We start from the raw sequence: 26,907 nt of genomic DNA, 5'->3' as shown, positions 1-26,907 counted from the left end.
GGCGCAACCGGCGGGGCCGCCGCCGGGGCCGGGCCCGGTACTGGCAGGCCCGGCAGTACCAGGCGCCCCGGGAGCCGGAGAGGGGGCACGAAACCGGGAACTTCAGATCACCTTCGACGGGGACGCAGAGGAGTTGGAGTACTTCACCATCCAATGTAACAACTTTATGACCCACTGGGGAGCGAGTTTCCCGTCGGAGGCGAGCCGAGTGGACCACATAGCCTCCAAACTAAAAGGGGCCGCGAGAAGATGGTATGTGGGGCTGTACACCGGGAGGAAACCGGAGCTGGCGACCGTGGCGGAGTTCCTCCAGGCGATGCTATGGCAGTACGGCGACCCACTGAAAGAGGAGAAGGCCATAGAGGCCCTCCAGAGGATCGAGCAGGAGAATTGCACCATCCGGGAGTACGCCACCGAATTCATGGCGCACTGCGCCACGGTGAGAGGCTGGAACGAACTGATGAAGTACACCGTGTTCAAGAACGGGCTGAACTCCAACATCCTCAACTGGTGTTACCATCAGGGGAGGCCCGACACCCTGGTCGGCTGGATCCAACTCGCCGGTGCAGTGGAGACGAACCTACAACACGTAGGAATTCGCCGCCAGCAGCAGCTAGTGAAGAAGGGGGGAAGACTGAGCCCCTCCATCACCAAACCCGAGGGGAAGAAGCCCTCGGCGACCCTGGCGCCGCCAGGGCCGCCGGGCGGAAGAAGGTGCTTCCGATGCGGGGACCCGGGGCACTTAGCCGCTAACTGCCCGGAAAAGCCGCGGCTTGCGACACCACCCCCCAAGCCGTTCGCGCCAACCCCAAAGAAAGGAGGGGGACGAGCAAAGGAGCCCCGCAACTGCTCAAGAAATTCCACCTACTGTACCCACACAAGCCCCGAGCGAGAGCTTAGGGGGGGCAGTATGTCAGAACTTGTATCTGTTATGTATGCTGAGCTTGGTAATGTTAGCCTTACTGACTCCATATTGTAACTGCATACTAATCCCATGTCCTTGTAGCTAGACCCACTAACTAAATGCTTTGCATTTCAAACAAACTGTAACCACTGAAGGGTGGCAGATAGCCTCTGGAAAACATCTGCAGGTGTCCTTTGAAGCTAGCCAGCCAGAGCATCACAGCAGGACTCCTTCCTCTTTTCGGAGATAAGGGACCCTGGGAACAGACAACTGTCTCCCAGAGTGTGAGAAATGGTTTTATTGTTTCTGTAACAACTGCATAAAAATGTATCAATCGCTGAGCCTGTTATCAGAGTCAACTTGTGCCTTCCCTGAACACAGTTCTCAATAAATGCCTTATACTTTTGCAACAAAGTAATGGGCCTCGTTTGAAGTTCTTCAAGTTCTGACAGCAACACTTTCCTTGGAAGAAAAATGGGTTACAAATCATGAAATAATAAAGAAACAAATGTATCTGTTAGAAACAGAGCTGGGAGGACATCAAGAGTCATCTAGCCCAATCCCTTGCACAAAGCAGGAAATTAACAATTACTTCCCTACTGACTCCTGCTCTATACCTAAAGGGAGGCAAAAAAGAAAGAAAAAACCAAACCCTCCAAGTTCCCTATGCCAATCTGGCCTGGAGAACAATTCCTTCCTGACCCCAAAGTAGCAATCGGCATTACCCTGGGCATGTAAGAACTACGCATGGGCACAAGAACTATGCATGGGCTTACTCCTTCCTGTCCTCCTACTCCTGATCTGCCTAAATTCACGGAATCAGCCTGGCTGTCAGATGGCCATCCAGCCTCTGCTTAAAAACTTCCAAAGAAGGAGAGCCTACCACCTCCACAGAAAGCCTGTTCCACTAAGGAACTCCCTTATCTGTCAGAGAATTCTTCCTGATGTTTAGCTGAACATTCTTTTGTATTAAATTTCGATCTATTGGTTCTGGATTGACCTTCCGAGGCACTAGAAAACCACTCTGCTCCGTCATCTGTATGACAGCCCTTCAAACAGAACACAGGAGTCAAGTTGCACCTTTAAGACAAGGTTTTATTCAGAATGTAAGCTTTCGTGTGCTAGCCCTTCAAATACTTGATGATGGCTATTACATACCCTCTATTAGTTATGTGGATGGCTCATGTTGGTCTTCTGTTCCTCTGATGGTGATTCCAACTTCTTCTCAGTGACAATCGCAATCAGGGAAGTAATTATCATCAGTATAATGCCAAACAGTGGCAATTTTGAAAAACGATCTCCACCCAGTCAGGTATGAAACCGTTCCAAGTTTTCCTTTCCTCCTAAATACCAGCTTTTTCAAATGGCATTGTGGTCCCCACCAAGCAAGACTGTACTTCCTTTTAAGAGCTGATGATTTTGCCTGCTAACAATGGCTATGATTGCTGTTCACAGCTCCCACTGAGGGTTCAGGTATAAGCACCTGTAATCTGCTTGCATAATAAATAACCACATCTGTTGCTAACAGACATTTGATCAGGCTGCTTTCATAACCTGCTTTGACTAGGCATGGATAGCCTCACAGCTCCACAAAACAAGGGTCAAAAACATGTCCAAGGACACTCCAACAAGCTTTTCATCAAGAACAGTGGACCTCCCAATAGAGACATGAACTCAGGGACCCAAGAGGCCAGCTTTGTCACCATACACCCTCAGGCAATACGATTACAGGCCTGAATAGCATCAGTTTGTTGTTCAGTCACACAGTAGAGTCTGACTCTTTGCGACCCCACAGATCAAGTCACGCCAGGCCCTCCTGTCTTCCACCATCCTCCAAAGTCTGCTCAGATTCATGTTAGTTACGTCAGTAATACTGTCCAGCCATCTCATCTTTTGCCGTCCCCTTCTTCTTTTGCCTTCTGTCTTTCCCAGCATCAGGGTCTTCTCCAGTGAGTGACCAAAGTATTTGAGCTTCAACTTCAGCATCTGACTTTTCAGGGAACAGTCAGGGTTGATTTCCCTTAGGACTGACTGATTTGATCTTCTTGCAGTCCAAAGGGACTCTCAAGAGTCTTCTCCCGCACCATATCTCAAAAGCATCTATTCTTCTGCGCTCGGCCTTTCTTATGGTCCAGCCCTCACAGCCATATATTACTACTGGAAATACCATCACTTTAACTATACGGGCTTTTGTTGGCAGGGTGATGTCTCTACTTTTTATTATACTGCCTAGGTTTACCATAGCTGTTCTCCCAAGGAGCAAACGTCTTTTAATTTCATGGCTACAGTCACCATCTGCAGTGATCTTGGATCAGTAAGAGGCACCAATCTTCTTTTTTATGGGAGCTACTTCTGAGTAATGAAGAAGAACCCACTCTACATTCTTTCCAACTCTGGCACACAAGGCCAGCCCGAGGGCGCATGGCACCCCAGACGCACTGACTGGCCACCGACCCTCTCCAAAGGGGCACCCCCAAGGCCGCCCCCCCTCCCATCTTCTCTGTGGCGCTGCAACATGACGGTGGCATGCTCCGCCCCCTCAGTTTACTCAGAGGAGCGATGTCAGCCTCCTGCTTACCCGCTTTGGCAGGCATCTGTAGAGCGTACTGTCTGAATAGAGAGCAGGAAGAGGCTCCCCCTTCCTATTCTGGAAGGGAGTGAGGAGTGATGCCTCTTCCTGTTCTCTATTAAAAGAATGTGATGCCTGCCGAAGCAGGTGACTAGTGTCGCTCCTGTGAGCACACCGGGGGGCAGGGGAGCAGGCAGACCACCTTCCCCCCCTCCCGGCACGCTCAGAGGAGCGACACTAGTCTCCTGCTTACCTGCTTTGGCATAGAATACAATCCGAGAGAGGTCACTATAATGGATAACACAACAAAAAATGCAAGCTAGTGACCAATTTACTAAGAAGTATATAGAAATCAGTCCAAATGTCCAAAACATGCAAGAAGCCACATACTGAGCTGTAGCCCAAGTGAAATTGCTGCTGGAGACACTCTCCGTCCCTCTTTTTAAAAATTGTGTACAGAATCTATATAATTGAATCAATATTGGTCCCAGTTCTGATGAAGACTGGAAAGAAACAAGTACTTAATTGATTGGCTTGTCACAACACTACTTTGGGACTTGAATATACATGTTTTGGACATTTGGAATTATTTCTATATACTTCTTAGTAAATTGGTCACTAGCTTGCATTTTTTGTTGTGTTACTTGCTTCGGCAGGCATCGCATAGAGAGCAGGAAGAGGCTTTTCTTGCTCTCTATTCAGACAGTATGTTCTACACTCAGAGATGCCCACCAAAGTGGGTAAGCAGGAGTCTGGAGTCGCTCCTCCAAGTGTGCTGGGGGGGGTGTGTGGCCTGCCTGCCGCCACTTAATTGCTGCTGCCAGCCAGCAAGCCAGTCACCACGGCAAAGCAATTTGGCATTTGTCTTGGGTGCCAGGAGAGGGGGGAGAGCCCAATTCAGCAGCACCCCCCCCAGCGCCCTGCTGCAAATTAGGCAAATGCCTAATTTGCCTAGAGGGCGGGCCGGCCCTGTTGGTATATTACCAAGAAAGAGTACCATAAATGAGGCTATCTGCTAAACATCACAGAAAGAAAATCCTATGAAATAAAAGTTCTTTAAAAAACAAGCCTACGGCAGATCTATTCATGATGCTTTCTTGGGATGTCTAGAGGCTGCACAAGCTACTCTTCAACAGCTGTTGAGTTGAGTTACCAATTGCTCATGTGCTGTTAGACACCCCTGAGCAATATTCTCTTGGGTTTATCCATTTATCCTCAGGTATCAACAGGTCCCTTCTGCTCTTTGTGTAGCAAAAAGATGTATGTAGGAGAACGTACAAGAATAAATGGACACAATTCTGACATTAACAATCACACTATCCCAAAACTAGTGGGAGAACATTTTGATCTACCAGGACACATTTCTGACCTGAAAGTCCTGCAACCAAAGAATTTCAAAGGGAGCCTCCAGTGTAAAATGGCTGGATTTAAATGTATCCAGAAGGTTTATTCTGCACTTGAACTGCGACTTAGGAGTTTTATCTCACTATAATTGTGGTGATTCTTAATACACCTTGTGACTGCTCACTCACTGGTGCTAACTAGCTTAGCATAATGAACACTCTCTCTCCAAGGGCTCCATCCTGCTTGCTCCACTGGCCAGTCCCACAGCTGGCTGTTTTCAAGATACAAACCTGGATCGGTGTTCAAGATATTTGACAGTAGTCTGAATGCTGAATGAGCAGTTCTGCCTCCTGCTGAAAAGCTGAAGCAACACCCAAGGAAGCAACAACAAGAGCGATCATTATTTGTTGGAGACGTGTACCTCAAATTAGATTTATAACACATGTTGTTGTTGCTGTTGTTCAGTCGCATGGGGTTTGTGACCCCATGGACAAAGTCACGCCAGGCCCTCCTGTCTTCCGAAGTCTGCTCAAATTCATGTAAGTTATATCAGTAACACTGTCCATCCATCTCATCTTTTGCTGTCCCCTTCTTCTTTTGCCTTCTGTCTTTTCCAGCATCAGGATCTTCTCCAGGGAGTGCTCCCTTCTCATTTGGTGGCCAAAGTATTTGAGCTTCAGCTTCAGCATCTGACCTTCCAGGGAATAGTCTGGGTTGATTTCCCTTAGGACTGATTTGATCTTCTTGCAGTCCTCCACTTTTCTCCAAAGCAATTGACATCATTCTCCTGGATTCCATCTCAACCTCACAACAACTCTATGAGCAGGTAAAGGTGAGAGAATGTGACTGGCCCCAGTTTCACCCAGTATGCTTCCATGGCAGAGGTGAGATTTGATCCTAGTCTGACATTCTAACTACTGCACTATACAAGCTCTGATAGGTCAGGGAAGTAATTCAGCTCCCATTATTTCGCCACAGAGGGATATATTTGCCAAACACCTTGTTGGTGCTGCCTGCCCTTGCTGTTTTCCCAGAAGTAAAAGTTTGCTTCCATTGCAAATACCAGAGGGATATGGAGCTAATCTATGCCAGGATGGTCCAATTTCTTTCATTTGGGACACTGCATGTCCCACCATCATCCTGAAGCTGGAGGCCAATTTTAGGGTTTCATTTTCCTGTTCTGGATAGCCCAGGCTAGCCTGATCTCAGGCCCAGCGCTGGCCTTTCCAGCACCCCAGGCCAAAAGCGGGCCCCCGCCCCCTTTGAAGCAGGGGGCGGGAGGGCCATGCAGAGCGCTGGCGGGGAGCATCTTTGGCTGTCCGGAGGTGCCAGCCCCTGAAGAGCCGGCGCCCTAGGCAGCTGCCAAATGTTGCCTAGTGGACGCGCCGGCTCTGTGATCTCATCAGATCTCAGAGTTAATGAGGGTTGGCTCTGGCTAGTATTTGGATGGGAGACCTCCAAGGAAGTCCAGGGTCACAATGCAGAGCCAGGCAATGGCAAACCCCCTCTGAATTGCCCATTATGCATGCGTATCTTCCTGCAGATTTTCAGAGCAGTAAGCCTTGAATCTTGACTTCAGATTCTGTGCCCGCCTTACACGTTGTTTTTTTCCTCTGCAGCTACAATAAATACCCACACTTTAATAAATCAGGGTGGAACATCACTTTTTATAATTTACGCAATTGCCTTATCGTGTAAGCACCATCCATTTAAATCCTGGTGGTTCAGGTTTTGTGCATGCATTTTAGCATTAGTTCACTGAAAGGGAACAGAAAGGAACCCAGTCAAAGGGGGGGCTACATTGAAATTGACAAGACTTTTTAAAAACTGACAAGAAGTTGCTAAGTTCCCATACTGCGAAGCACTAGGGGATTCTCTGCTGTCTTATTGACTGCTGTTAGGGCTTTTTTTTTTTAATAGGAATGCACAGGAAGGCAGTTTCAGCTGGCTTGGTGTCAGGGGGTGGCGTAATATCCAAATGAGTCCCTGTTGGCCGTTTTCTACCAAAAAAGCCCTATGCAAAACTATGGTAATGTCAGGGGTGTGGCCTAATATGCAAATGAGACCCTGCTGGGGGTTTTTCTACAGGAAAAGCCCTGACCACTGTGAAAAATGGGAAAGAGTCACACGATCTCATAATATGGGTGAGAGAACCAGCTTGGTGTAGTGGTTAGGAGCATGGATTCTAATCTGGGAGAACTGGGTTTGATTCCCCCCCCCCTCCTCCACACATATCTGCTGAATGACCACAGTTCTTCTTTCAGAGCTGTTCTCTCAAGAGCAGTTCTCAGTCAGAGCTCTCTCAACCCCATCCACCTCACAGGGTGTCTGTTGTGAAGAGGGGAAGGGAAACGAAATTGTAAGTTGCTCTGAGACTCCGAGTGAAGAGTGGGATATTAATCCAGTCTCCTCCTCTTCCTCTTCTTGTCTCATATTGCTAGACTCATGCTGCTTGTCAAAAAAATAAAAAATTTAAAACAAGGGGAAAATGTAGGTTATACACCGAGAGGCGGACAGCAGAAGGTGCGGAGTGGGCAGAACAACCTCAATGTGGGCAGGGGAGTGACCTTCAAGGGGTGGCAAAAGGGGAGAGGAATCCGAGGGAATCTGTACTCTTTTGAATTATCTTCAATTTGGAGACAAAACAAGGGGGAAATCAGCACAAAAGCACTCATCTTGGTCTTTACGGTGCTTTTATTTTCCAAAGAATCCTAGGGCTGTTTCTCATACCATATGAAGTCATAACTTTTTTTCCTGGCATGTCAGGCAGAAACACACAGCCCTGTAAGCAAGCCTGTGCAGGGTTGCCAACTCCAGGCTGGGAAATTCCTGGAGATTGAAGGGTGGAGCCTAGGAAGGGCAGGTTTTGATTTCTGGTGTTTTTGGATTCTCCAGGGAAACTAATCTCTGTAGTGTGAGGCTGCAATTCCAGATAAACAGATAAACAGAAGCCCAGCAGAGCTTTAAAGACTAACAAAACATCTGCCCCCGAAAGCTTCCCTATTTTAGCCTTCCTTTCCTCTGAATTCAGAATATGATGTTGCCTTTTCTTTCATCATAGATAGATCCAAGTGGGCAGCCGTGTTGGTCTAAATACGTTCTAATTACGGGGCAAGGTACATTTTCCCCCGTCCATCCAGTCCTGGAGGTTGGCAAGGTACCTTTTCACCTGTCGATCCAGTCCTGCAGGTTGGCAAAGCACTGTCAATCCAGTCCTGGAGGATGGCAGACGATTGTCCATAGGAAACAATAGCAGAGCCTGGATGGGAGCCAGGATGGTCCATAGGATACACTGGAAGAGAAGATTATCCATTCCAGGTTTTTTTTTTTGCAGCCGTTTCTGTGCTTCAATGTATTTCAGTGAAGCCCATGCAAGTCAATGGACAATCTTCTCTCCCATTATATCCTATGGACCATCCAGGCTCTGCAATTGTTTCCTATGGACCATCCTGTCATTCGTTTTAGTACATCCCTAATTACGTTCTAAATAAAAATTGGTTGGTCTTAAAGGTGCAACTTGACTCCTGCTTCGTTCAGTTTTCTTTCATCGGACTGCATGACGTAGGCAGAGTTTCCAAGAAAATCTGCCTGACAGCTACTGCGTTGAGAAATCTTTCCTTGCATTCCAATCTGACTAGAAACTCCCATCTTTTCCCAGCAAATTCACCGCAGGAAGATTTCTACTCCCCTCCCCTCCCCTCCCCCCCCCCCCCCCCCCCTTAAACCAAAAGCCACTTTCGCAACGCAGCCCCGCGGTCTTGCAGAGCCGTCGTCAGCGGTTCTCCGCCTTCGCCCTCTAGCGGCCTTTGGCTGTCAACGCCACCTTGACGCTCTTCCGCGCCTCGTCTGGCCCGGTTGTCAATCAAAGACCAGGCGAGGAGAGGAGCCGCGCCCCGCTCCTCACCCACGTGGCCGGGTCCTCGCGCCGCGGCTGCCGGCAAAAGTCCGAGTGAGGGCGGAAGTGGCGTCGTGAGGGGCCGAACTGGGCGAGCCGGCGCTGGAGAGAGGGCGGAAATGGCGTCAAAGGCCCGGGTGGGGGAGGACGAGGAAGAGGAGAGGGGTTGGTGCTTTTTGGCGTGCGGGGTGCTGGAGGGACGGGAGAATGGTGCTCATCAAAGAGTTGTGAGTCTCGGGGCGGCCGGGGGCGGGGAGGGCGGAGGTGGGGGCTTTCCCCTAAGAAGGGGGCGGAAAACCGGCAGGCGATCGCCCTGCATATGGCTGCCCCTCTCCCTTGGGTTTCTTCATTTCTCCTGCTTTCCTGTCCTGCTGCCACGGCGTAAGGGCTGTACTATTGTTTTTCAAAACCCTGTTCTTTCACCTGAGGTCGTTGTACGGTGGAGAGGGGGCGTTCGGGTCCCGTTTGAGAAAAGGAGCCCTTCCAGTCAATGCTGTTTTGGGTGCCTGCCATTTGGTTTATTCTGCCTGGGCAGGAGATAAGGCTTGATCCCCCCCCCCCCCCAAGGAGTGCTATAGTCCGATCCCGAATGTGGGGTGCCTAACAGTGCATTCTGTGGAAGGCTTACTCCCGAGTAAGCCTTATGCCACTTAAGTGGGACTCTACTTCCTAAGTAAGTGGTGCCAGAGGGACTGCCGCAGGTCAAGTTTGGGCGCTTCTTTATTGGTGGGGGAGGAGTTTGCAGCAGCAACAGATTCCCCTTTGGCAGGAGGCTGGACCATATGGTGGGTGTCGCAATGGGGAGAATCTTGAGAGAAAGACTCCCGGGGTGGCGCTGGGTCTGCCCCCCTCTCATTTCCCGTGGGGCCTAACCCTGTGCACTGAGGGGCAGGGCGCTGTCAAAGGCAGGGGTGCTTTCTAGCAAACTGTGCATGTGTCACTTGGCTTCCCTGGCTATGTGTCTTACCAGGGTGTGTTTCGGTTTCGAGAGGCCGCTGTTTTCTGAGTTATTTTAGGATCCGAATGGGCGACTGCTGTTGTACTGGTTTTATTGTGGTTATTGATTGCTTTTGTTAATGGGCTTTATTAGCTGGGGCGTTCTTTGCTGCCAAGATGGGTGGGATGTGTCCGACAGAAAGGCTGGCTGTACGTTTTCTGAAACTTTTCGTTTGCCAAGCAGATGGATGATTCATAGTTGGGTGGGGAGAACGAAATGACTCTAGGAAGCAAGCAGGGCAAGATGCACAAATGTGTCCCTTCTAACCTGCGTAATACTGCAAATAGACAGTACTTGATAGTTTAAATGGGTGGGAGAGGAATGTGATGCACCATCTTTGCCAAAGTTACTCACCCAGTTGCCCTTGTATGTTTTAGATCGACTCATCAACAGTGGGGGGGGGGCTTAAAAATAAACTTTTCCAGCCCTCATCTGGAGAGAAAACTTCTGCCTCACTGCTTCTGAGTATCCAGGTGGCTGATTGCAAGCCTGACATATGCAGTAACCAGTGAATATTTCACTGGAATGGTACTGTCTTTTCTGCAGCTTCAACAGAGGTTGATCTGTGGTCTCTTTGGCAATAAAAGATCCCTAGTCACTGCTACTGTACTGGGACCCAGCACCTACAGTGTCTGTATCCTGAAGGATACTGTTGGTAGAACTTGAAGGGCTGTCACTTAGAGGAAGGCAGGGAGCTGTTCCTGTTGACAGCAGAGGAGGAAAGTTAGGTTATTGTGGTTTAGAGTGGAAGGTACCAGCTGGATAGAAGGAAAAACTTTTTTTGCAATTAGAGTTGTTCAACAGTGGAATCAGCTACCCAGGGAGCTCCCCCTCACTGACAGTCTTTAAGCAAGGCTGGATAAACCCTTCTCAGGGATGCTCTTGAGCAGGAGGTTGAACTAGGTGGCCTGTATGGCCCCTTCCAACTCTGTGATTCTCTGATTCTGTTCTAATACAAGGGTATGTTTTATCCAGTAAATATGATAGTACTGCTCAGCCCTGATGGATGGCAGAAAGAATGCTTAGCTCTGATTTTGTCAGAGAGAGAATGTAAACATGGTCATGGTTTACCGTCTTGGGATAGATACATTACAAACCACAAAAAGCAGTAGAAAATTTTCCTTTTAGTCTCACTGAATTGGCAGCTGACCTAGCCACATGATAGCTGTCTTGCTTAATAAACATAAAGGGCTATAAAAGAATGTTGTTTAGTTTGGAGAATACAGTAGAGTTTGAAAGAGATACTAGCGGTGCTTCCTGTCAAATGCTTTAAGAATGTCAATAATAAGAACATAAGAGAAGCCATGTTAGATCAGGCCAATGGCCCATCCAGTCCAACATTCTGTGTCACACAGCGGCCAAATATATATATATATATATACACACACACATACACACTGTGGCTAATAGCCACTGATGGACCTCTGCTCCATATTTTTATCTAACCCCCTCTTGAAGGTGGCCATGCTTGTGGCCGCCACCACCTCCTGTGGCAGTGAATTCCACATGTTAATCACCCTTTGGGTGAAGAAGTACTTCCTTTTATCCGTTTTAACCTGTCTGCTCAGCAATTTCATCGAATGCCCACGAGTTCTCGTATTGTGAGAAAGGGAGAAAAGTACTTCTTTCTCTACTTTCTCCATCCCATGCATTATCTTGTAAACCTCTATCATGTTACCCCTCAGTCGACGTTTCTCCAAGCTAAAGAGCCCTAAGCGTTTCAACCTTTCTTCATAAGGAAGGTGTTCCAGCCCTTTAATCATTCTAGTTGCCCTTTTCTGAACTTTCTCCAATGCTATAATATCCTTTTTGAGGTGCGGTGACCAGAACTGCACACAGTACTCCAAATGAGACCGCACCATCGATTTATACAGGGGCATTATGATACTGGCTGATTTGTTTTCAATTCCCTTCCTAATAATTCCCAGCATGGCGTTGGCCTTTTTTATTGCAAACGCACACTGCCTTGACATTTTCAGTGAATTATCTACCACGACCCCAAGATCTCTCTCTTGGTCAGTCTCTGCCAGTTCACACCCCATCAACTTGTATTTGTAGCTGGGATTCTTGGCCCCAATGTTCTAATAGGTATCTCCAAATAGGCAGTCGTGTTGGTCTGAAGTAGTAGAACAAAATAGGAGTCAATTGCACCTTTAAGACCAACTTAGTTTTGTGCATGTACACAAAAGCTTATGTTCTGAATAAAACTAAGTTGGTCTTAAAGGTGCAATTGACTCCTATTTTGTTCTAATAACAGGTACATTTTGGGATATCTCCATCTAACTTTTTCCTTTTCTTTCCCCTCCCCAACCAGCCGGGTAGTGCTGCCTTGCTCCGTGGAGGAGGTAAGTTGCCTTTTAAGGTGCTGCTGTTAATGTTCATGTTCCCTTGACAAAGGAGCATAGGTGATAAGAGGTTGAAGTGTCACAGGGATGGGGGCATACCCAGCTTTTTCCCTCCATATATGGGAGAGGATTTCTCTGACTGCCAATGTAACCAGTGTTCCCAGTCTAAGATGCAGAGACTTGTGAGGAAAAATTCTACTTTGTGAGCTACTAGCATTGAAGTTGTGAGCTCCTGCATGAATTATTGCATTCTGCGGTCATCCTTCCTGAGTTAAGAAAAAAACGTGTGAGCTGGAGGCTAACAATCTGTGAGCTGGCTCACGCTAACTCAGCTTAGAGAAAACGCTGCGTGTAACTCATCATCTCTCCCTCCTTAGTATCAGGTGGGGCAGTTGTTCTCTGTGGCTGAGGCCAGCAAGAACAACACCGGTGGAGGTGAAGGAATCGAGGTCCTCAAAAATGAGCCCTATGAACGTGAAGGGGAGCGGGGGCAGTATACCCACAAGATCTACCACCTCCAGAGGTAAGCACTGCCCTATGAGGGTGCTCAGGGACATCTGGAGGCTCAGGCTTCGTTTGATTCCTCTCTTTGCTTCTTTCTCTTGCAGCAAAGTTCCAGGATTCATTAAGATGTTTGCCCCCGAAGGGTCACTAGTCGTCCACGAGAGAGCTTGGAATGCCTACCCCTATTGCCGAACCAGTGAGCCCTGGGGAGTTTGGGGTGGATGGGGAGGTATTAGTGACTGAATGAGCAGAGACAGAGAGAACAGACATGAGCACACGAACCCTGTCCCCTGCTGCCCCAGCTTGTGAGTTGAGTGCCTGTGCATGTCCATGCATACGCTCTTTGCCCATTATTGGGGATACTGTTTTCTCAACATTGTCAGTCGCAAGGCAGGCACGCATGCATAGTCCTTTCCTGTGTGCATAGGCACCATGCACACGAGCTGGTGATCAGGAGGTGGGAGGCAGGGCAAGTGCTCTCATGTCCTCTTTTTGCCTGTCCAGTCAATGTTTGGAGGGCTACTGAGTCGCATTCTTGGTCTGTCAAGCTCAGTTCTGTCTACTCTGATTGGTGGAGACTCTCCAGGGTCTCAGGCTAAGGTCTTTCATATCACCTGCTACCTGATCCTTTTCACCAGAGATAGCAGGGATTGAGCCTGGGACTTGGTATCTACAGAGCAGATGCCACTATCCTGTAGCCCCACACTGCCATAAAGTGCATTGAGCAACATTGGGCCAGTTATGTGCTCTCGACATAAATTACCTCCCAGAATTGCTGCACAGATAGTTAATGGGGAGGGAAGATGATTGAACACTACTTCATCCTGCCCTTCTTTCCAGGTGCACAACATAAAAAGGGTTCCAGGGGTCTCCCTAAAAGGAAGATTGTGCCTAGAGCAAAGTGTCTTCCTTCCAAGAATTTGTGTGCATTTCTGACCTAGAACTGTGGGTTGTTGCAGAGGATTCTGGGATATGTTCTAGAGCAAACACACACTTTGTGGCCAGTGCTGTCCTGGTATTTTGCATCTCACTGCGACTTTAAGAAAACCAGTCTGCTAATATTGGTCTTTTCAGCAAAGAGTCCTAAGCAGTCTTCTGAAGAACAGCAGGGCTCCTGAGGAAATTGTAGAGCTGGAGGGCTGAAGAGGGAGGGAACTTGGGACTTATGAGTTCCTGGGAAAGGGAAGTGAGGTCTGGTTTTGCTGTCTCCGTCGTAATAAATTGTGGGTTTTGCATAGATAAAATCTAGTGTTTTGAATATATCAGGGAGGGTCTGTAGCTCAGTGATAAAGCACATGAGAGCCAGTTTGGTGTAGTAATTAAGTGTGCGGACTCTTATCTGGGAGAACCGGGTTTGATTCCCCATTCCTCCACTTGCACCTGCTGGAATGGCCTTGGGTCAGCCATAGCTCTGGCAGACGTTGTCCTTGAAAGGGCAGCTGCTGTGAGAGTCCTCTCAGCCCCACCCACCTTACAGGGTGTCTGCTGTGGGGGAGGAAGATAAAGGAGATTGTGAGCCACTCTGAGATTCAGAGTGGAGGGCAGGATATAAATCCAAAATCATCTCCTTTTATGTCCAGAAGGCCTTAAATTCAGTCCCTGCTATGTTTAACTGAAACAGGTACATCAGATAAATAAGTCTCCAGAAAGACCCTTCTCTGCCTAAAGAACCCAGAGAGAAGCTGCCAGTTAGAACAAACAGTGTATCGATAGATGGCTCATTGTCATTGGTCTGATTCAGTACATGGCGGCTTTGTAGATGTTCATAAATAGGGAAGATTAAAATAATGTTGTGTGATTTGTTGGCATGGGGGCCCTGTCTCTAAAGGAAGATTTTTTTTTTTCTCAGTGTCTAGTTAGGAAAAATGTTCCATTCACTGCAAATTCCAGAGAAGTGGGCGTATGAGTCCAGTGCAGCAAGCCAAATAGGGAGGCTGGTGGCTCTTTTACTATGGCATCCGATGAAGTGAAAGATTATGGCATAGTATCCCTGATGGCCTTTAAGGTGCCAAAAGTCTCCTTTTTCTATGTTTGCTGCAGCAAATCAACACAGCCGCCCCTTTAGAAAATGTTGGCACAGAAGGTATTGATTGTAGTCATGTGGAAGGGGAACTCTTATCAGCTTTCTGAAGAAATTATTTCACTGCACAATTCTAACACATTCTTTCTCTTCTTTTACGCCCATGCTTGCTGCAGTTATTACGGTGAGTGACATGGGGAAGGGGAGTCTTGTGGGTGGGCAGGCAATGTTTCTCCCTTATTCCTGCTCTCTGGGCATCTCTGTGTCCCCTTTCGGTCTTCAGCAAGCCCTCATGATTCATTTGTCAGGGCTTTCCCAGGGTAATTCTGGCTAACGTGTCTGTTCAAGTCACGTGTGGCTTAGGGTTTGTGGGTTTTGGTGTTTCACAGGGATTTGTAGGTAACCATTTTCCTCCTTTGTTTTTTTTTGACAGAATGAATATATGAAAGATGATTTCTTCATCAAAATTGAAACGTGGCACAAACCTGACCTAGGTGACCAAGACAATGTAAGTGAAAGGCAAACCCATGTGTACAAACTCTCCTATTTAATTCTGTAAAACATAGGTGACAACATGCTGTTGAATTTTACTCTTTAGTAGGAGGGCCCCAGGCCCCCACTTCAAGCTTTAGTACTCAGAGGAAAAAGGGCATTTGGTTAATCAGTAATATATTTCTGTAAGGATAGATCCAAAGAAGAGCAAGTGAGCACCGTAACTAAGGTTCTTTGCACATATATTGGGGAAACAATTTACTGTTGCTAAGTGACCAAATCCTGCATTTGGGGGCTTTGTATGGAAGAGGGAAGTATGCTTCACGTTAATAAAAATCTCACTGTCTGCTAGTACATGGACCCTAACTGGGCACATGAGTCTGATCTACAGGGTATTTTGTAATCTTAAATTTAGGATTAGTTTTATGCTTTCCACAGAAAGGGGTGGGGGTCCCTCTTTGTCCATCAGTCCACCCAGGAGTGGGGGAAAGTGTAGCAATTAAAGGCACACTATTAATATACAAGGTTTTGTTTTAGAAGATCTGAATGTTGCAGAAAGGGTTTAGCTGAAAAGGGAAGTGTATTCTGGGCCCTGGGAAAAGAGCCATTGAGAATGAGGAGGCCGTTGGGATAGATGCTGAAGGGGTGGGAGGGAGAGCGATGAAGATGGCTTGGAAAGTGTGACTCAGGAGAATGAGCTTGGCCTTTTACTTGAGTCTTGAAAACAGTTATGATGTTCAGCCACGCTTGTGCAGGGCCAGATGAAATCCTGATTTGAAGGTACCGGTTGCAGCAAATTTTTCCGGTGGACCAGGAAAGTTCTGAGTTGGCCATTCTAGTAGATGGTAGCTGGCTGTAGAAGCAAGCCAGGTGGCGATCCATCAGGACCATCCTGCTTGGAACCCAGCCAATAGCAGTTTCATTGGGATTAGATTTGCCCATTAACTCTGCCTGTGCTGCTGCTCTGGTCTGAGTCAGTAGGCGGCAAAGGGCAAGCCCTTTCCTGTGGTCATGGCTGGCCAGCTCAGATGGCCTGTCTGCTCAGCTTGCTCTTTTCATTTATTTATTGAAGACGTTTATTTTCCACCTTACAGAATTGAAGGCAGTTTACAGTATAATCTATGATTTACACTACTGTATAAAAAAGTAACAATCATAAAAATTGATTACCACAGTTTAAGACTGCCAACAAGTTAATTAGATGAGATCCAGGGCTTTTTTTTGTAGAGAAAGCCCAGCAGGAACTCATTGCATATTAGACCACACCGCCGGACATCACCATTGTTTCACACAGGGCTTTTTTTGTAGAAAAAGCCCAGCAGGCACTAATTTGCATATTAGGCCACACACCCTGATGCCAAGCCAGCCAGAACTGCATTCCTGCTCAAAAAAAAGCCCTGAGGTCCTAAAGAAAACCTAGATGGTTTTTATAGAAGAATCCACCACTGGCCTTGAGTTCCAGACAGATGTCATAAAATCCTTTTTACTGCACAGAGAGGGCTGATTCTTCTTCCTTGTCTTGGGCATACCTGGTATCCTTGGGGGTAGGGTTGCCTGGCAACTCGTGAGGGGAATTGGGGATGAGGACATGGCGGAGGTATCATCCTGGGTGTGATATCACTTCCAGTAAAAACCCAGAAGTGACAATGGGTAGCACTAGGAAATGCCAGAGTTTTTATCAGAGAGCCCTCAGTTTTTATCAGGAGTGCTGCAGTGCTTCCACTGCTGCTCCAGGTGCCCATGGAAACTGGGAGCTTGGTGGCCCTACCCTGGGGCCAGGCAACTAATTGCATGGCTTGGCTACACTGCTTCCTCCAGCCCTGCTGTGACTAGAGAAGGTGGGGATCACCATTCACAGCACCATTATTTCCTAGGGCTGTTGTTATTAGTTAGATTGACCACAGTGGACTGCTGCATTTTGAATTCAGCACCATGAGCCTGGCTGGGGGTTGCTGCTGAAACCACTTGCTGTCACTGGTCAGAGCAGCCTCATTGGAAGGTGGATCTGGCTTGTCATGTTAAGCCACTAGCACCACCCCCTAAGTGTATTTTATGGGAGTCCTGATTCCATTGGAATGTCTTTTCGCTTCAGTTGTTTGGTCTGAGAGGGCTGGAGCCAGCCAGCTTTTGGGGGGCAAGAAAAGGTAGTAGGCAATCCCTTTTGAGCTGTGTAAATGGGCCTTATGGATTGCTGGGAGTCTGGCTGAGGGGTCATGCATTTCCGCAAAGAGAGGTTTGAATCACATGGGCTACCCTCTCTCTTGTAGGTCCATGGGCTCGATGTGGAGACCTGGAAAGATGTTGAGGTTGTCCATATAGACATTGCTGACCGGACGCAGGTGTCAGACCAGGTGAGGATGCCACTTTGGCTCTTGTTCACTTGGTGGGAGAGCAATTTGGCAAAGAATTAATTGGGTGTGGAATTCAGGGCAGGAGTCTACCTGTTTACAGCCTTGTCTTCTGATGGGGAAGCCAAATCTTTCACAGCTTCTTCATGTTAAAGCCATGCGTTCTAGACTTATTGTGTTGTGGAAGCTTGCTGGGGTGATTTTGGGCCTAACTCTCAACCTACCTCACAGGAGTGTTGTGAGGATAAAATGGAGAAAAGGAAAATGATGTAAGCTGTTTTGGGTCCCTTTGGGGGAGAATAGAGGGATATAAATAAAGAAATTTGGCTTCTTTCCCTTCCCCAGTTATAGTTACTTGGTTCTCTGCACTAAAAACAGTTCAGTAGTGCTATCAGAAGAAGCGTCTCGCTGATCTTGTCCACTTTGTGGGTGTAGGCTTCTTCTGACTTTTCTAGTTGACACTAAACTGCAGCGAAAATGTTGTCCTGCTTACAGCTTGAGGAAAGATACCCTAGGTGGACCTACACAGAATACAGGTCTGACTTCACTGAATTTCTGTAGTCTGTCCCCTACAAATACTTTTAGACTAAAGGTGATCACAGTGGAACAGCATCTTATATCAGTACTGCCATAGGGTTGCAAAAGCTTTACCTAGGTGCTCAGTACTGAGTCCTAATTCTTGGGCTTCACTCCTGGTTCTTTGGGTTAAAGACCCCCCTCCCCCATTATCGGCTTCTTCTCGTGTCAGTTTTTTTTTAAAAAAACTGGTAATTTTGAAGCAGAAGGCTGGCTCACTGGTTCTGCCTTCTGTGTGAGGAGGACTCAGTCCTTTGTCTGTTTGATGAGCAGGAGTAAATTTCATGATGCAAGTTGCAGCTTCCTTCTCTTGCTGGGGTCTCTCTGTCCCCTATTGCAGCCTTATGTTTCCTCTGCTCTTTCTCTCTCAGGATTACAAACCAGATGAAGACCCAGCTATTTTCAAATCGATGAAGACAAACAGAGGCCCTCTTGGTCCAGACTGGAAAGTACGTCAGCCCAGTGAAATATGAGGAGTGGTCCTTGGGTGAACTCAGCACACTATTTCACCTCGGGGCAGCTCAAATCCCAGGTGTTTAGCATGGTTTGGTAGTCATACAGGTGAACTTCCATGGTGACAGGGTAACCTGAACACAGTAGGCAGATGGAAACACTGAGATGAATTGGAAGCCCTATTTAACACACACACACCCTTTCAAGTTGTCCCACTGGCTATTCTGTCTTTGTGGCTAAGAAACCTGGGTTTAAGTCTCACCTGTGCTGTGTATTCATTATATGGCCTTAGTCAAATTTCTGTGTTCTGCCCCATTGACTTTGTTCAAAAGGATAGTTGTAGGGAGCAGAAATTCAGCAAGCACATTGCAAATTTGGTCAAGTGTGGTGCAGGTCAGGACTTCTGGGTGTCTTTTAGAACAGAGAAGCAAAGCTGGCCCGATCAGATTCCTTTTGGCTTCCCTCAGACTTCCACCTAAGAAGAAACCTCCATGCTTCTATCAAAATGCCAGTGACAACAAGGCCCAGCCCTTCATACTCTTTCTCTTCCCACCCCCCCTCCCCCATTAGCAGCCACATAATTCTGCAGCAGGCTATTGACTGGTGTGAGTCATAGGGAGGCCACCAATTTGTTTCTGGGCACAATTCAAGGTTGCAGGTCTTGACCTTTAAAGACCTATATGGTTCAGGATTAACATACCTGAAGCACCACATACTCTCTTATGAACCTGCTCAAGTATTGGTCATTATTGGAGGCCCTACTTTGTTGCCTAAGATCTGAAATTAGGTGGGTGGCAACCCAGGGGAGGGCCTTTTTGGTCCTGGCCCCAAACTCTGAAACTCCCTCCCCAGGGAGATCCCCCAGATCCCCTTCTGTTGCTGCCTTCCACCAGCGGTTGAACACATTTTTATTTCATTTGGCATTCCCTCAATAATCCTTGCCTTCCTAACAAATGTTTTGATTACTTTGTTTTATATACATTTTCACTGTTTTTAATTGTGATTTTTATCATGCATGTTTTAATGTTTTAGCTGCCTTGGTGGCCCTTGTGAGGGCAGAAAGGTGGGATGCAAATGACAACAGCAGCCCTAATCCTCCTGGTTTTTTCTCCCCTTCCCTCTCTTAGCGGGAACTAGCCAATAATGAAGATTGCCCTCACATGTGTGCCTACAAACTTGTGACAGTGAAATTCCGCTGGTGGGGCCTTCAAGGTCGAGTGGAAAAATTTATCCAGAAGGTGAGCTCCTGCCTGGAGTAATTGGGTGCATGTTGGGGGAAGTGAGGCTGGTTTGGGATTGTCAGGGTTGCTGGGGGACATCCTTCAGTGATTGGATCTGTGGGAACTGCTGTCTCCTCAACTTTGGGACAGAGGCGGGTGAAGGCTGAGGCCTAGCTAGCTCTGGAGCACTGAAGCGTTAGACCAGAGTGGGGTTCCATTCTCTCCAGAGAGGAGGCTGGTTTGGGTTCCCCACTTGTGTGTTCAGAGTTCCAGTTCCTTCAAGCTCTTCTTCTCCTCCTTCAGCAAGAAAGACGACTCTTTACCAACTTCCACAGGCAACTCTTTTGCTGGTTGGATAAGTGGGTGGATTTAACCATGGCTGACATCCGACGGATGGAGGAAGAGACTCAGAGGGAACTTGATGAGGTATTTTGGGGAAGAGGCCGGGGTGTTCGTGCTTGCAGATTTTGGAAGTAGGGCTGCTACTCTTTCAGCACAGTGCTAAGCAGATCTACTCAGAAGTCTACTGAAGTCAACTCAGTAGAGCTTACTCAGAGGAAAGTGTTCTTAGGATTGCACTGTTAAGAGTGTATGGTAATACTCAAAAGGGATGGCTTTCTTTGTCACAACATTTGAGGGAACACTTTCATCTGACGTGAGCTCCCAGCACCATTACATACTTACTCATTTTCTTCTGCCCTTCCATAAAGTTCACAGTGCTGAAAATCACAGTAGAGCTGAAAATCCCCAGCCCACAAAGCTGCACTCAAATTAATACTCTGGGTCTGATCCAGTGACTCTCTTCCACTGACAGAAAAAATAGCCAGTTTGGTGTAGTGGTTAAGTGCGCGGACTCTTATCTGGGAGAGCTGGGTTTGATTCCCCACTCCTCCACTTGCACCTGCTGAGATGGCCTTGGGTTAGCCATAGCTTTCATAGAAGCTGTCCTTGAAAGGGCAGCTGCTGTAAAAGCACTCTCAGCCCCACCTACCTCACAGGGTGTTTGTTGTGGGCAGGGGGGAGGGGAAGGTAGAGGAGATTGTGACCACTCTGAGATTCAGAGTATAGGGCAGGTTATAAATCCAAAATCATCATCTTCTTTAACAAAGAGTTTTTCCCCATCAAAGGAAGCATTAGTGGAAAAGGGTCATAGGACTTGATCCAGCCAATCTTGTTCAACCATCAAAAAAGACTGTTCAGAGGATTTCCATGGACCAAAACCAACAGAGATGGTAGTCCTAGTAAAAGAAGGGAATTAGTTGAGGTTAAGTGAAAAAGCTGGCTGGATCTGTCCCACTCTAAACGACTAACAATGCAGTCATCCTAGATCTGTTCAAGCCCTTAACCAAAGGTTTCCTCAAACAAAACAGCCTTGCAGGCCTCTTGAAAGAGAGAGAGAGAGAGAGAGAGAGATGGACGAACTGTGGTGTGTAATGATGCCTTCAACTGCAACGAAGGTGTTAACAAGGAGAAATGTCATGAACCAAACTTGGTGGAGGGAGTTTACATGTCATTGTCAGAAGCCTGGTCTATGTGACAAAGTGCGGTAGACAGCATGACAGCATATTGCATGTGGAAGATACCACTTCTCCCAAGTTTAGAAACAAAACTTCCTTCAAGTCTAAAAATACTTAGCACATCAGCAGAGAACGTTCTAGACCATCCCTTTTTTTTGTTGTGCTAGTTTTTTTTTTCCTTGCAGGGAGTCCTGCATATAGGGTACAGAAATATAGAGAAAGTTTAAGATCATGTGTAGTCTGAAGTGGTACAGTCCATTTTGCTGCTTCAGAACTCTGCTGCATGCATAGAACAGCTGGGTCTTCTCTTTGGTGGTGCCCTCACTGTGGGATTTTCTCCCCAAAAAAGACACCCCCCCCAGGCCAGCTCAGTTCATTCTTCTTAGATGGTGGGTCAGAACCCTCCTGAAAAAATCCACACCAGGAGAAGCGATGCTTTTGCTGGATTTCAGCCCCTCATAGAGCTATTGTAGGCACAAAGTCTCTTGGCAAGAACAGAAAGTGTCACCTGGGGCTGCAAGATTTTAATGTGTTTTGTATCTTTTAATCTGATCAGCTGCCTTGAACACAGCAAGGATGGAGTTGAGTGGAAAGTGCCATCAAGTCGCAGCTGATGTCTGGTGGCCCCAGTAGGGTTTTCAAGGCAAGAGACAGTTTTGCCATTGCCTGCCTCTGCTTAGCAACCCTGGACTTCCTTGGTGGTCTCCCATCTCAGTACTGACTGTGCTTAGCTTCACCGATTGGGCTAGCCCGAGCCATCCCAGACAATCTTTGTAAATAAAAAGTCAGGTTAATTGTTTTTAGCCTTGGCCCCTGTGTGGGGAAGGGAGACACATTTATACACCTATTTGGCTTTCAAGATCCCAGGTTGCTCCTAGGCAAGTCTCCTTCTATCTAACTTACCTCACAGAATTTATTTATTTATTTCTGTCAATTTGTAGTCCACCCTTTCCCATGGTGGGCTCAGGGCGGATTCCAACATAGTAAACCATTAAAACTAACAATAAGCAATCTAACAGATAAAAAGTAAAACAATCAAACAGTTAAAACAGATTAAAAGATTAAAAATAAAACAGTTAAGCCGCAGCTCAGTTAGTTCAAGGCAGCATGGATGGCAATTCAGTCATGGAAGGAGTGGACACATCACTTAAGGCATAAAAAAGCGTAAAAAGCACACTCCCAACAGGCTGAGAAGTCATCCTGCCTCCCAGCCTTCATTTCTTGGAACAGAAATGTACATAACGGCTCCTTAGCAGGGGTTGTTTCTCTTTATTGAGGGCCAGATTCAACCCCAGTAGCGCAAACACCAACAAGCAGTTAGAAGCCTCTTTAAGAATCTGTAATCACCCATTTCACTCTCTTGCTTGATTTGGTTTCATAGTGAGTGCTCTCCTGAAGCTGGACAGAACTTGCTAGATCAGGGGTGACCAAATTGAGGCTGAGGAGCCACATGTGGCTCTTTCACACATATTGTGTGACTTTTGACGCTCCAGTTGGCCGACGTAAATCACTTTGCCAAGCCAGCAAGCGGCTTGGAAACTGCATTTAAAGTTAAAATTGTTTTCTTTCCACCTTTCTCTCCCCCCATCTATGTGTCTTCCCTGCCTGCCTGCCCTCAAACATCTGATGTCTTGCAGCTCTCAAACATCTGTTGATTCTGTGTGGCTCTTACATTAAGCAAGTTTGGCCACCCCTGTGTTTTCAGCAAACAAAAAGGTTAAAGGGAAAGACTCTGTATTCCTAGAGGAGCTGTTTTCCCTGGCTCTGTTCCTTCAGATGGATGGCAGTTTTGTCTGCATCTTGATTTGCCCTGCAGAGAGGAAACAATGAAGGAAGGAAGTCAGTCTCACTTAAGTCAATGGGGCTTATTTCCCTGGTCTCTCTCCTCTTTTTTCTCTCTTTCCCTCCTTAATTTTGAGTCCCTTTCGATGTGGGTGCCAAGCAGAGGAAAAATTCTGTGACCTCTTGCATGCTTGGCAGCCCAGGCAACAAAGCACAAGGCAGGGAACTATATTTTAGAGCAGGTATATTAAAACCTGGATGCTTTGATACAACACTTCTCACGGGGAGACCTTCACCAAGCTAGTTCATTTTCAGTTGCAATCAGCTGTGGCCTGCAGGTCTCTCCTCCCCTCTGTACTTCACCATTTTCTCATTCCAGATCCTTTCTGAATAAAATTCTTGTTTTAAAATCCAGAACGGAAGTTTGAAGAGCATGTCTCCAGCTTGGCCTTTAAATATGCTATTTCTCCCCCCCCGGCCACTTCCTTGCACTAGTTGCCTTGGGGACTTTGCTTAGTTGACAGCCCTAATGGCAAGTCTGTGTGGCAATGAATAGAGTTAGGTTTGATTGGTGCCATCAGCTGATCACCCCATCTTGTTGCAGATGCGACAGAAAGGCTCTGTCAGAGGAATGACAGCTGGGGATGAGTGAGCGACCCCTACTGCCTGGGACAAGAAGTGACAAGGTAAAACAGACTGGGTAGGGGATAATTTGAGTGATGTGAATACTCATCGTTTTTTGTGGGAATATTGGAGTGGAGGAAATGGAGATAGGACATGGAAAATCCTTGTGGGAAACAAGATGGAGTTTTGCAATGAACTGGGCAACAGTTGGGAAACAGTGTGGATTGGAGAGAGGCTGTGGCTCAGTGGTGTGGACTGCAAGTTTTGAGCGTAGAAGGTACCAAGTTCAGTCCCTGGCATATCCATTTAAGGGATCCCAGCAGATGTTAGGCAATTGAGATTGTCGCTGTCTGAGACTCTGGAGAGCCATCGTCTGTCATAATCAGCACTAGTGAGCTAGAACAGTGGTCCCCGACCTTTTTGGCACCAGGGACCGGTTTTGTGGAAGATGATTTTTCCATGGGGTGGTGGAAGTGGGGGGAGAGTGATGGCTTCGGGATGATACAATTGTGCATTTTATTTCTCGGAAAATCACAAATACCCCCCCACACATACACCCCGTTTTTTACTTTTACTTTTTTCCTTGCAAGGAGCGTGCTACACAAGCGATGCTGCACCCCTGACCCCTCTCAAGCTTTCCACAATGCAGGACGCCTGAGTGGGGTCAGGAGCCAGAGCTTGTGTAGCGTGCTCCTCACAAGGAACACGTTACCCAAGCGTTGTAGCACTCCCCTGACCCCGCTCAGTTGGCTCCAACTTTTCTTTGCAAACAGAGGGGGTGGGGAGGAAGATCAGTTCTTATGCGGCCCGATTGCCAACAGTCCGCGAACTGGTACTGGTCTGCAGACCGGGGGTTGGGGACCCCTGAGCTAGAAGAACCAATGGTTGGAGTCAGCAAAAGGCAGTTTCATATGTTCACAAGCCAGTTCTTGCAGTATTTACAAGGATTCAGATCTTAAGGGCCTTAAAAGGACAAAAAACTTCAAGTCAAGTGTTGCACCAGGCAAGTGGGAACTCGGAACAAGTTTGCCCAGCAGTTTCTCAGCATGACTTATAGTTTCGCTTGTGCTCCCCACAAATCACATATGACAGTTTGACCGTGTCTTCAAAACTTGGCCCCAAAGCACAGGCCTCAGCAAAAGCTCACTTCATTGTGTGTCAGGGAGTTGGCCATTCTGCTAATTCTCTGTCTTTCCCTTCCAGGTGCGATGCCCTTTCTGATCTGAGCCTGGACCTCTCTTTTTGGGATTCCCCTGTCATCCCACCCACCCCCTCACCTGGAAGGGGAAAGATGGTCTCCCATTTTCTTTCCTTCCCACTGGTTTGAAAATACTTCAAAACCTCCTCTGCTTCTACCAGCATGGGGAGGGGAACCCTTTGAACTGCTGCTCCCCCCTCTTTTTTTTTAACTGATTGTGGATTAATACGTTCTCTTCCTCCTCCCTTCTCTGAACACAACTTGTGGCTGCGTGAAAGAGGATAGCAGCAAGGGCCTTTCCTCGTAGGGATGGGGGAGCATTGACAGGGGTGCATGACTACAATAACATTATAACATTAATATTAATATACTTTTAGAATCATGTTTCCATTGAGGGACAAGGTCAGGAACAATTAAACTTGGCAAAGGGGTGGGGGAGAGGGGTAGCTGGGGAAAAACAAGTTTAAGATTTTTATCTTAGGAGTAGAGTTTTCGCCTTCGCTGTTGTGGAGGCTTAGAGTGGTCTGTCCAAGGGATGGGTGATAACCAGTACCCAAAGCTGTATTCCATTCGCTGGCAGGGAATGGCAACAGCAGCCATTTTCTCCATGGTCTTTTCCCTCGGCCTCTCTGTGGAGTTAACATATGCCTTTGACCTGCCTCAGTTTACCAATGGTTTCCCCCCCCCACCCCTTCTGGGGTGTCTGTGTTTAGAAGACATGGTTCCAGTTTCCCAATCTAGCTCCTTATGTTCTTTTTTGGCTTGAGGGCAGAGGAGGTACTCCTAAGCTTAAAGTTCAACTTCCTCTCACTGCCCCTCAGCTCCCAGTTCTAAGGGCGGGTGGGTAGGTAGTTTTCCCATAACCCATTTGGGAAGGGACTCAAAACATTTCAGCCATCCTCTGGGACTTGGGTGTGGGGAGGGGGAGACTTTAAGGCCCAGTGCTACATCGCTAAGGATCTGAACAGTATTTTTTTTAAAAAAGAAAACACTGAAATCTTTTTTTAAAAAGCAAAACAAATAAACAAACTTGAAGCTGTGTTCGCATCTGGTGTTCTGTCAGGGGGAGGAGGCTGAATCATTGGCTGTTGCATGGGGTATCTCCTGACAAATTGGGTCTTTCTATTCTTCATCCTCTCCTGTCTTGGGTTGAAAGTTTCTCTCTTGTAGAGAGGATGGTCTTCAGAGACTGATGATGTGTGTAATCCAAAGAACCGACAGCAGCAGAAACTGATCACAAAATAAGGTTTTTGGCTAGAGTTGAGATTCTGACCATCAAGTAGCCAGGTAGATCTCTTGGGACTGTTCAATAGATATAGAGCACTGGCAATGGTAGTTGTGTTCACAATAGACTTGTGCTGCACTTTTTATAAATTGGACACATTGCCACAACTCAAGTCCTGAAAAAAGATGAGAGGGTGACATGGGCAACAGCAGAATGCAGGCATTCGGCAGTGATGCTGCCTTGATTGTCTCTAAGAGCTGACATAGCTGATTACATCAGTTGCACATAAAAGGGCAGTCTTGTCTGCATGATTCACTATTCTGCCCTTGCTTCCTGCCAGTCAGCTGCCCCAAGAGAAGGTATCTCTGCTGAGTCTGCATCAGCTGTGATTGAAGGATGGAATTGCTGTTGATGAGAAAGGTGTTAGAATCTTGCTGTTGCAGAGGAAACTGCGGGGGGGGGAGGCGATTCTTCGGGCTGCTGCTCCACTTGGATGACACATCCTGATCAGTGCATTGTGCCAGATGCTTCTGACAATAAATGTTTTTGTGGTGCTAAAGGAGTCTCAAGTCTTAGTTCAGAAAAAAAATCTCCGCTGTCCCAAGGTGCAGTGGCAACACAGGAAGATGTACTCCAATGTCTCTTGCAAGATTTAAGTAGCCCCATCTGAAGTCATATCGGATGGAGGAAATGGGTACAGCGCTCGTATACCTGTTTTCCTTTCCTGGAGTTATTTACATTCAGGAAAGGGAAAGAAAAGATTGACTGCTCTTTGACTCTAATGACTATTTCTTAGCTGAGTGATTCTAGCCACAGATCTCTTACTTTTTCATATTTAAGGAGTACTTTTTTAATAAGCAAAGCAGAAAGATAGTGTGTTGGTATTCAAAATAG

The 26,907-nt window shown here is 47.1% G+C and overlaps 1 protein-coding gene across 1 annotated transcript; it reads left to right on the top strand.

Annotated features, from left to right (window-relative positions):
- Positions 1-8,825: 8,825 nt before the first annotated feature.
- LOC132584291 (phosphatidylinositol transfer protein beta isoform-like) lies at positions 8,826-25,827 on the top strand. Its single transcript, XM_060256141.1, has 12 exons — positions 8,826-8,939; positions 12,024-12,054; positions 12,432-12,577; positions 12,663-12,754; positions 14,755-14,762; positions 15,012-15,086; positions 17,338-17,421; positions 18,366-18,443; positions 19,575-19,685; positions 19,971-20,093; positions 23,571-23,652; positions 24,794-25,827. Exons 1-11 carry the CDS (start codon positions 8,920-8,922, stop codon positions 23,616-23,618), a joined length of 816 nt encoding a protein of 271 aa, XP_060112124.1. The 5' UTR covers positions 8,826-8,919; the 3' UTR covers positions 23,619-23,652; positions 24,794-25,827.
- Positions 25,828-26,907: the final 1,080 nt, after the last annotated feature.

The sequence above is a fragment of the Heteronotia binoei genome, chromosome 15, assembly GCF_032191835.1.
Source record: "Heteronotia binoei isolate CCM8104 ecotype False Entrance Well chromosome 15, APGP_CSIRO_Hbin_v1, whole genome shotgun sequence".
Classification (NCBI taxonomy): domain Eukaryota; kingdom Metazoa; phylum Chordata; class Lepidosauria; order Squamata; family Gekkonidae; genus Heteronotia; species Heteronotia binoei.
Note: the sequence above shows the minus strand (reverse complement) of the source record. Positions and strands in the feature narration are given on the sequence as shown.

What these genes read in the sequence shown, in the direction of transcription:
- LOC132584291 (XM_060256141.1), top strand. Translation starts at nt 8,920, where the DNA reads ATGGTGCTCATCAAAGAGTT. An exon ending in TGCCTTGCTCCGTGGAGGAG is followed by an intron (nt 12,055 to 12,431) that starts GTAAGTTGCCTT and finishes CTCCCTCCTTAG; the next exon opens with TATCAGGTGGGGCAGTTGTT. An exon ending in GGACGCAGGTGTCAGACCAG is followed by an intron (nt 17,422 to 18,365) that starts GTGAGGATGCCA and finishes TTTCTCTCTCAG; the next exon opens with GATTACAAACCAGATGAAGA.